We start from the raw sequence: 11,061 nt of genomic DNA, 5'->3' as shown, positions 1-11,061 counted from the left end.
CTGTTTAAAAGCATCCTGCAGCCCTTTAAAAGGGAGAGTCATATTTTAATGGCAGATGTTTTAATGTTTACTAGAGTAGCAGGCAGTTTGAATTCAGTTGATGTTTCCAGAGGTTCTGATGCAGTCGTGCAGGTGCTCTTAGGACATGCCCATCACTTACTGAAGTAGGTCTTGAAGTTGATTATACCTTCACTTTTTCACAGTTGACAGAACTCGCCAAAGGAAAGAAATGAAGCCTGCAAACGTCACTGGAGTAACAAAGAAACAATAATAGGCCCTAGTCAATGGGCAATATGCATGAGAGACAATAAGTGAGGAATATTGTACTAATACTAACAGCCCTTCAGAGTAAAAGAAAGATTTAGATCAACATAGATCGTAAAGGGTGAAGGGGAATGGGGCAGGGCACCATGAAAATTGGTGTACCAAAGAATACCTATCCCCCCCACAAGTTTCTTGATCCAACCACACATGCACATGTTGTGTCTCTGCAAGTTAAGGCTGTGAATGCACATTAACAGTAAGCCATCTTCAACTCACCATCTTTTTCCATTTAGAACGTGCAGTCTGCATCATTAGTTCATGTTTTGTAACCACCATAACAAAGATCAAAATGTTCAAGAATCAAGAGACTCTTGTTTTGTCTTCAGTCAAAACACAATGACAAAACATCCGCGTTGTCTGTATTCTAGTTCTTCAAACTCAATCGAATTGCACAATAAATCAGCTATTTAGTATTTAAAAGAAGGAAAATTAAACTCTCTATTGTGTACATAAGATCTTTGGCTTTATGAATTGATAAATGAAAAACTATAGAAACGATCTTATTAAGACTATGTCAATAATGATGTTGGGCGATCGCAGCAAGAATTGGGAACTAATAGATTTGCAATAGAGTGCTGCAATGCCTACTTTTTTAACACCGGGTGATGTAATGAATGGTGTAATGCGTGGAATGAACTGCCAGAGAAAGTGGTAGATGCAGGTACAGTTATAACATTTAAGAGATACTTGGATAGGCACATGAATAGAGGGATATGGGCCAAACACAGGCAAGTGGGACTAGTTTAGTCTGGGAAACTTGGTCGGCATGGATGAGTTGGACCGAAGGGTCTGTTTCAGTGCTGTATGTCTATGTCAGTTGTGGGAACGTGGTCAATTTTCCGTCCAGTGGGTGACAGATGCCGAGATAACACCATAAGACAGCTGAATGGTCTACCTCTGCTCCTATCTAGTGCTCCACCGTCCATTGAGATCATGTCTCAACTTCACTTTCCTGCCTTTTCTCCATAACCCTTAATTTCATTACCAATCAAAAACCCATGAATATACTTAACCCAGCCTTGACGGACCTCTGTGGTAAAGAACTTCATAAATCCAAAATTTCTTTGCAAAATATGTACATAGTTCACAGAGTGAGCAACTATGACAAGCAATGGCTCTAATGCTAGCATATTTTCCCTTGGATAAGGATACCAAAATTTTGTTTTTGTACACAAATGGGATGAGGATGCTGCTAACATTTATTGCTGGTTCTTAGTTGCCCATGGTTCGTGAGCATAGTGTTCTAGCTGTAGTCTTATCTAGTGCCTTGTGTAGGTTTAGCAAGACCTCCATATTTCATATCCCATTAACTTTGAAATAAAGGCCAACATTCCATTTGCCTTCTCTGTTATCCACTGAATAGGGATGCTAGCTTTCCTTGTGATTCCCTCCAGAAGGCCGTGAAGCTTGACCCTGGACCCAGGGAGGCAACCTTCCTGGAATCTTGACTGCAGCCACAGAAACACCATGTCTGTAGCCCTCACTATGTTGCCTCCTATCATTATTGCACTTTCTTGCTCATACCACCCCCTACTCCCAACATGGATTCAAATCTCAACATGGGAAATGTGAGTTCAATTTTATTAAAAAAACATCTGGAATAAAAAGCTTACCAAATGGCACCCATTAACTACTGTTGATTATTGTTAATAAAAAACCTATCTGGTCAATTGATGTCCTTTAGGGAAGGAAATCTGCTATCCTTACCTACCTGTTATGGGGTACGTGAGACTCTGGACCCCTAGCAATATATTTGATTCTTAATTGTCAAGAGGGTTGTGCTGGTCTAGCCAGCAACACCCATGTGAAAGGATCTCTGTTTATCTCTCCCTGAGCCTAATTTCCAAATTCATTTGTGCTAGCTCTGTCTTGAAGCCCTCATAATTGCCCTATTTTAATGTGAACCTCTCTCTTTCCTTTAAACACCAGACATGATTTGTTCAGTACAACTCTCCCATCTAAAGAGTCAATCTCATGAACCTTTGTTGTACCACATCCAAGGTAGCTCTATCTTCTCTAAGAAATTAGATATGTTTAGATCCCAGCTGATGGCAACACTGGATAAGTCAGATCCCAGAATGAAACTGGCTTGATAGAGCATGTATTTACGTTTTGAGTTGGTTAATTAGATATTATTCACTAAAATATCTTCACACCAATGTCCAAATTATCTTTAACAACACAATACAAGCTTAATACAGAAAGTAAATAATCAAATATCTTTCTCTGTCTAAATATAGAAGATAGATCTTAATACAAACATCAGAAAGTTTTAACCTGTTTCCCAATAGTATCTGTTTGAGACTAAATTCTGGAGAAATATCAAGCTTCTCTCCACTTTTTAAAACTGTTTACTTAACTGATACTTTTCAGTTTCTTTCCTTTGAACTGTGGAGACAATTTTATGATTCCTTTGAGTAGACTGGTATGAACCTCACAGTTCAGATGACTTAAAACTACTTCAGTTGTGTGAACTAGAAGATGTCTATCCAAATTCTAAAATAAATCAAAGAACTGTGGCTAATGGAAATCTGAAACAAAAACAGAGATTGTTGGAGAAACCCAATGGGTCTGGCAGCATCTGTGGAGAGAAAGCAGAGTTAGCGTTTTGGTTCCAGTGACCTTTCTTCATTACCACCTCCCCTTTCAGCTTCTTGGATTTCCTTTTTGAGACTTAGAAAAATTTCTCAATACCTTGTTCCACATTCTTTTCCACTGGCACAACTGCTTGGAAGTTGATGAGGTTGATGTGTGAAATTTATGCTATCCGAGCTGGAGCGTTTGGTCTTGAGTGAAACAAGCCCTTCAGCCCAAACTGGTTCGTGCTGACCATGGTGCCCACTCAGCTAGTTCCAATTGCCTGCATTTGGTCCATATCCCTCTTAAACCCTTCCCGTCTATGTACCTATCCAAACCTTTTGTAAATGTTGCTCTTGTACCTGCCTCAACCACTTTCTCTGGCAGCCCATTCCATATACACCCCCCTCTCTGTGTGAAGAAGTTGCTCCTCAGGACGTTCTTAAATCTTTCCCTTCTCACTTTAAACTTATGCCCTCTAGTTTTCAATTCCCTATCCCTGGGAAAAAGGACTATATGCATTCATCCTATCTATGCGCCTCATGATTTTATACATCTCAGTAAAGTCACCCCTACATTCCAAGGAATAAAGTCCTATCCTCTCCCTATATACTCAGGCCTACTAGTTCTGGCAACATCCTCGTAAATCTTCCTTGTATACTTTCCAGTTTAACTATGTCTTTCGTATAACAGGGTGACCAAACACGACATTCTAAGTGCGGCCTCACCAACGACTTATACAACTGTAACGTAACTGTAACTCCAATACTGAATACCTCGACCGATGAAGGCCAGCATGCTAAATGCCTTTTTCACCATCCTGTCCGCTTGTGATGCCACTTTCAATGAACTATGTACTTGTACTCCTAGGTCCCTCTGTTCCACAACACTCCTCAGGATCTTGCCATTTACTGTACAAGTCCTACCTTGGTTTGACTTTCCAAAGTACAACACCTCACACTTATCTGTATTGAATTGCATTTTCCAATCCTCAACCCACTTCCCCATCTGATCAAGAACCCTCTGTAATTTTTGATAACTTTCTTCGCCATCAATGATACCTCCTAATTTTGTATCATCCGCAATCTTACTAATCATTCCTTGTACGTTCACATCTAGATCATTTATGTAAATAACAAATAAAAGGTCCCGGCATCGACCCCTATGGCTCACCACTAATCACAGGCCTCCAGTTTGAGAAACCATCTTCAACCATCATCCTTTGCTTCCTACCGTCGAGCCAATTATGAATCCAATTTGCTAGCCCTCCCTGGATCCCATTTGACCAAACTTTCATGAATAGCCTGCCATGCGGGACCTTGTCAAAGGCCACTGCCTACCCTCATTCATCCTCTTGGTTACCTTTTTGAAAAACTGCAAAAGATTTGTCAGATATGACTTCTTGTGCACAAATCCATGCTAAGTATCCCTCATCAGACCTTGACTATCCAAAGATAGTAGGAACTGCAAATGCTGGAGAATCTGAGATAACAAGGTGTAGAGCTGGATGAACACAGCAGGCCAAGCAGCATCAGAGGAGCAGGAAAGCTGATGTTTCGGGCCTAGACCCTTCTTCAGAAATGGGGGAGGGGAAGGGGGTTCTGAAATAAATAGGGAGAGAGGGGGAGGCGGATAGAAGATGGATAGAAGAGAAGATAGGTGGAGAGGAGATAGACAGGTCAAAGAGGCGGGGATGGAGCCAGTAAAGGTGAGTGTAGGTGGGGAGTTAGGGAGGGGATAGAACGGACAGGTCAAGGGGGCGGGATGAGGCTAGTAGGTAGGAGATGGGGGTGGGGGCTTGAGGTGGGAGGAGGGATAGGTGGGAGGAAGGACAGGTTAAGGAGGCGGGGACAAGCTGGGCTGGTTTTGGGATGCGGTAGGGGGAGGGGAGATTTCGAAGCTTGTGAAGTCCACATTGATACCATTGGGCTGCAGGGTTCCCAAGCGGAATATGAGTTGCTGTTCCTGCAACCTTCAGGTGGCACCGTTGTGGCACTGCAGGAGGCCCAGGATGGACATGTCGTCTGAGGAATGGGAAGGGGATTGAAATGGTTCGCGACTGGGAGGTACAGTTGTTTAGTGCGAACCGAGCGTAGGTGTTCCGCAAAGTGGTCCCCAAGCCTCCGCTCGGTTTTCCCAATGTAGAGGAGGCCACATCGGGAACAGTGGATGCAGTATACCACATTAGCAGATGTGCAGGCAAACATCTGCTTGATGTGGAAAATTTTCTTGGGGCTTGGGATTGGGGTGAGGGGGGAGGTGTAGGGGCAGGTGTAGCACTTCCTGCTGTTGCAGGGAAAAGTGCCGGGTGTGATGGGGCTGGAGGGGAGTGTGGAGCGGACAAGGGAGTCCCGGAGAGAGTGGTCCCTCCGGAAAGCAGCAGATAAGGGTGGGGAGGGAAAGATGTCTTTGGTGGTGGGGTCGGCAAAGACATTCACCAAAGTACGCTCACCTTTACTGGCTTCATCCCCGCCTCTTTGACCTGTCTGTCTCCTCTCCACCTACCTTTTCCTCTATCCGCCTCCCCCTCTCTCCCTGTTTATTTCAGAAACCCCTTCCCTTCCCCCATTTCTGAAGAAGGGTTGAGGCCTGAAACATCAGCTTTCCTGCTCCTCTGATGCTGCTTGGCCTGCTGTCTTCATCCAGCTCTACACCTTGACTATCCAAATGTTGGTTGATCCTGTCCCTCAGTATTTTCTCCAATAGCTTGCCTACCACTGATGTCAGGCTCACTGGCCTGTGGTTCTTTGGCTTGTCTTTGCTACTTTTCTTAAACAAGGGAACAACATTAACCACCCTCCAGTCTTCCGGAATGTCACCAGCGGCTAAAAATGACACTAGCCACCCTCCAATCTTCTGTCCATTTCTTTTATGTCTGTAAGTTAGTTGCTTTCTGTGAACTAACATGCAACAAAGAAAACCTTTTTCCCAAAACAGGGCAATTGTGTAAACTTGAAATTAACGTACTTTTTTAATACTGTTATACTCCCCTTCTTTCTTCATCTCCAAAATATGCATAAAGTCTTTTACTGTTTGGTATTTATCACTTACTTGGAGTTTTTAGGAGTACTCTGTGAGTAGGTTGTGGATAAATGTGCTATATAATCTGAGAATGAATTCTCCGATTTGCAAATAATGAAATTAAAATTCATAATGGTGCTGACATTTTCTGTGCAGCACTCTTTTTGGGTGAGTTGAAAGCCATTGTTTCCTTCTGAACCCATTAGCTCCCTTGAAAATGATGGATATACCATAGTTGTTGCTGAGATATTGTATCTTTAAAAGCGATGATTGATGCAATGCAGCATAAACAGATATTTTAAAACATTTAAAATACATTTTTTAATCAATTGTGCAGGGTTCATGGTAAAAGTTGGAAAACTGCACTCTTCTGAAATCGTGAAATATATTGAAAAAAAAAATACTTTTTTTGCCTCTGTGGTGGTTGTAGAAGTCTCCAAGATGCACCCTTTAGCGCAAAGAAAATTATTTCGTGGCAGTAATTGTTGCTATTTCCTCGCTCATATAAAGAGATTACTTGGGTTTACCCAGTTTATTGTTATTTTAGTTTGTAAGATAAGAATTTTATTGCAAAGGTTAATTGGAAAATGTCATAGTTAACTTTGAGAGATTGTTTATGTTAAATGAAATTTAAGTTGTTGGAGCTTGAAGCTACATTTTGTTGCTGTTATCTTCCAATGGCAATATGTAATTATTAGCTTTGTGTATAATTTCCATTGAAACAAAAAAAAGATGTTGGCTAATCAATATAGATTCAGTCATGAAAATAATAATTTTAACTTATGAAGCTATAAATGAACAGAAATTATGTTTTGTTATTTATATCCGGTAATAAGTTAACTTGCAATAAATTTTCGTGCTTGGCAATTGATGTCATACTCCGAATTTCCATTATATTGTTCATGTTAAGTCATGCTGTGCCACTTCAACAAATTGATCAGATATCATGCTGGCTAGTGACATGATTTGCAGCTTCTGAGATTATTATACAAACTAAGTGACAAATTCACTCCTGGTTAACCTGTTTTAGTGTATAACATTCACACTCAGTATATTTACACACTGTATCCTTGAGTGGAAGAACACTATGTTTTTAAAAAAATGGTTCATAGCTTGGTGAGCTCTGCCTCTCAGGTGTGTTGTTGAGTAGCAATATTAATGAGATAAAAATATTTGAATGCAATTGGTAACCCATAACTGCTCTCTGGGCAATTATGGACACAGAAACAGACCTTTCGGTCCAACTTGTGCGCACCAAGCAGACGTCCCAATCTGACCTAGTCCTATTTGCCAGCATTTGACCCATATCCTTCTAAACCTTTCCTATTCATGTAGCCATCCAGGTGCCTTTTAAATGTTGTAATTGTACCGCTTCCACCACTTCCTCTGGCAGCTTGTTCCAGACATGCACCATCCTCTGCAAGGAAAAAACTACCCCTCGGGTCGTCTTATAAATCTTTCCTGTCTCACCTTAAACCTATGCCCTCCAGTTTTGGACTCCCCCACCCGAGGAAAAAGACCTTGGCAATTCACCCTATCCATGCCCCTCATGACCTTATAAACCTCTATAAGGTCACCCCTCTGTTTCTGATGCTCCAAGATAAAATACCTCAGCCTATTCAGCCTCTCCCTATACCTCAAACAATATAGTCCTGGCAACATCCTTGTAAATTGTTTAGATTAATCAGGCATATTATGCATGGTTAAGGAAAGGTCATGTATTACTACATTTTTGAGGCGTTAATAACTGGGATTGATGAGGGAATGTTGTCTGCATAGATTTTAGTAAAGTATTTGACTGGGTTCCACATGGCAGCCTAGTCAGAACAGTAAAAGCCCATGAAATACAGGGGAATGTGGTCAACAGGATCTAAAATCAGTGACAAAGCAAAGCATAATGGTTGACAGATGGATAGGGGATTGGCTAACTAATAGAAGACAGAGAGTTGCAATAAGGGGGACATTTTCAGGATGGCAATTTGTAATTAGTGGCGTGCCACAGGGATCAGAACTGGGGCCATAATTATTTACAATTGCATTAATGACTTGGACGAGGAAAGTGAAAGTACTATAGCCAAGTTTGCAGATGATGCAGAAATAGGTGGGAGGGCAGGAGAATCACAGAAAGCTAGCATCCACATTTACTGAGTAATAGAATCATAGAATCCTTACAGTGTGGAAACAGGCCCTTCGGCCCAACAAGTCCACACCGACCCCTGGAGCATCCCACCAATCCTAGATGTGTTCATGTCTTCGCACAAAGTCCACACACACACAGCACCGTGAGTGGATGAGCCACATAGTCTCAGGCTCTGTCCCGAGTTAGTCAATCTCATCCTCCCTGAGAGGCCTCGGAGAGGAGCTGGGGGGAAACAACATGTTGACAGGGTCCCTATCCCCAGCCACTCAGGATAGGAAGGGACTCTGTTATGACACATTCAGTAGTCAAATATCTTGTTGATGCTCAAGGCCATGACTTTTGTCTGAACAACAACCACTTAGGAGGGAACTCAGCAAATACACAACTCTTTTAGCACGGGCTAAGAGAGAGAGAAATACAAATTAAAAATCATCAAGAATAAAAAGTTGCTAGAGTCAAACTTCAAAGACGATCCACTGACAGAGAGACATAAACAACAGTTAGCACCCGACCACAGAGCAAGATGAAATTAAAAGTCTGAGATCTTTCTGCCGAAGTTAAACGGGAATCCATTCAGTTATCGGGCCCTCCCACTGCCTCAAATATATGTAAAGGAAGTGGTAGATGCAGGTACAGTTACAACGTTTAAAAGACAATTGGATTGGTTCATGAATAGGAAAAGTTTAAAGGGAACTGGGCCAAAAGCAGGCAAATGGGACTAATTTAGTTTGGGAAACTTCGTCGACATGGACGAGTTGAACCAAAGGGTCTGTTTCCGTGCTGTATGACTCGATATATGAATGATTTGGATTTTAATGTGGGAGGCGTGATTAGGAAGTTTGCAAATGACTCAAAAATTGGCAGTGAAGAGCGTAGCCTCCAACTCCAAAATTATATAATGGCTTAGTTGAGTGGTCAAAAAAGTGGCAAATTCAATCTGGAGAAGTTTGAGGTAGTGCATTTGGGGTGGGCAAGTGCAGCTAGGGAATATAAGTGGGTGAGGATGGGAGAAGAGAGGCGATATGGAGGGACATTGAGGAAGTGAAAGGCCTTAGAGTACACGTTCACAGGACCTTGAAGCGAGTGGAAAACCCATTCAGCCCTCCATTTAATCCTTTGGCCACTACAAAGTTGTGGTTGCCTGCGGGTATTGGTGCCAGTTGGGTCTAAAGTGAGCCTATGTGGCATATCGGCGCTAATGGCTGTGTGTCCTGTGTCAGTTTGTTTTGCCATCCAACATAATGATGGAAAGTGTCTTGCTGCTGGGAGATGGGAGCAGAAGTTCTCTGTGAGTGGGCCTCATCACCGGTTTCCCTCAGTGATGGGCTACACTAAATCCAGCTGATCACTTTATTTCTGCATTCATTGCCTAATATGCTGAGTACAGCAAACTGTTTATCAGCCGGCACTCTTGATAAGCTGGCACAAATAGTATACCTCAAATACTGTGATTTACTGCAATATCTGAGAATTTATACTGTAAATAGTTATAACAGTGATGTGTGTACCCCCTGCAATACATTTCTATTACTGTGTGTTTTCACATTGATTTTAGGAGGGATGTTGATGTTTGTACATAGATTTTTTGAGGGATGTTGATATCTTGAAGCTTTGCTTGGTTATGGTTTGCTGCGTTATGTATACTTCTTGATTATCTGGAATATTTGACCAGCCAGCACAGTCCTGGTCCCATAGGTACTAGTTAATAAAAGGTTTGCTGTATTTCCAGTATTTTCTATTTTTACCCATTTATTTGATTTAGTGGTTAAGGCAGCCAGATACTCATAAATAAAAATGAATAAATAGAGATAAGCTGAGTTAATGTTTGAGTCCAGTGACCCTTTGTCAGAGCTGGATTCATTAACTGGAAATGTTAACTATCTACAGATGCTGTCGGACCCACTGAGTTTCTCCAGTACGCGGATCTTTAGTGTCCATAGATTTTTGTTTTATTTTACTCATTTAACTACGTTCGAAGTAATTTGCACAAGAAAATGCTATCCCAATAAAGAAATTACCAATGAATGTCTCAATTTTTTAAAATAACCTTTGTAAATGCTTTGCTTTTAGGTATGTAGTGAGAAGAATCCGCCTCACCTGGCGTCTTCAGACCAAGATGGCTCCTATCTTGGAATTGTGCCTGCTTGTACCTTAAATCCTTCTGGCAAAGCTAAACAAGTGCTTGTTGGTCCGTCCTTCGCACCACAGCCCGACCTAGGTCTGTATTCCGCAAACCACAATTCTGTCAATCAAGTTCAACATACTGAAAGTTTTCCATCTCAGGATGGTTGTGGTACAAAATCTGGCAATATAATTCGGGGAGAGCCAGTTGCAGACAGACATTATAACATGAACAAACGGGTAGATGTGGGTGCTGTGCAGGCTGGTACCTTTTGTGATTCTGATGCCGGTCAACCTTCACACTGTGGATGGTTGAGAAATAGAGAGCTTGCTGATGAAAATCAATTGACCAATATACGAAATGGACATTTAAAGCCATTAATTGAATGCAGTTGCTGCACTGGAATGTCTCATGACCCAGCAATGAATAATCAAGTGGGAATAATGGCTGACGAAGTTTTGAACGGAAAGAAGCTGCTCATAGACCAAAAGCAGCAACTGATCTGTCAGAAAATGGAGCTGGAGCTGGAGAAAGAAAGACTGCAAAGATTGCTTGCTCAGCAGGAGACTCTTTTCTTCCGAAAGCAACAACAATTACATGAGTCAAGGTTGGATTACAGCAGGTGAGGACTTCACTGAACCTTGAACTTTCCTAATTAGGCAAATTTATCCTCTGAAATTAACCTTTATTAGATTGGCAACAAAGTTTTAATTAAAATGAACTATGTTGTCTATTGATTGCAATGGTTTTGAACCCCTTGGTACAATTTTAATAGGTTTGAACAAAATGGTTCCCATGTGGCTGCAACTTGTATAGTATTTCAGTTTTAACTGCTCTTAATTTTTGCTAAAATTTCACATCTGCATGGCATTCTGAA

The 11,061-nt window shown here is 41.5% G+C and overlaps 1 protein-coding gene across 1 annotated transcript in view; it reads left to right on the top strand.

Moving 5' to 3' along the window:
- kiaa1328 (KIAA1328 ortholog) overlaps nucleotides 1–11,061 on the top strand; it is a 148,836-nt gene that overhangs the window by 43,191 nt on the left and 94,584 nt on the right. Inside the window, exons 7-8 of the mRNA XM_048599212.1 lie at nucleotides 211–265; nucleotides 10,131–10,806. Coding sequence (XP_048455169.1) covers nucleotides 211–265; nucleotides 10,131–10,806 — 731 coding nt within the window. The remainder of the gene's footprint in view (nucleotides 1–210; nucleotides 266–10,130; nucleotides 10,807–11,061) is intronic.

Source organism: Rhincodon typus, chromosome 1, assembly GCF_021869965.1.
Source record: "Rhincodon typus isolate 14 chromosome 1, sRhiTyp1.1, whole genome shotgun sequence".
NCBI classification, from domain to species: Eukaryota; Metazoa; Chordata; class Chondrichthyes; order Orectolobiformes; family Rhincodontidae; genus Rhincodon; species Rhincodon typus.
The sequence above is the reverse complement of the archived record's forward strand: the minus strand, read 5'-3'. Positions and strand labels throughout refer to the sequence as shown.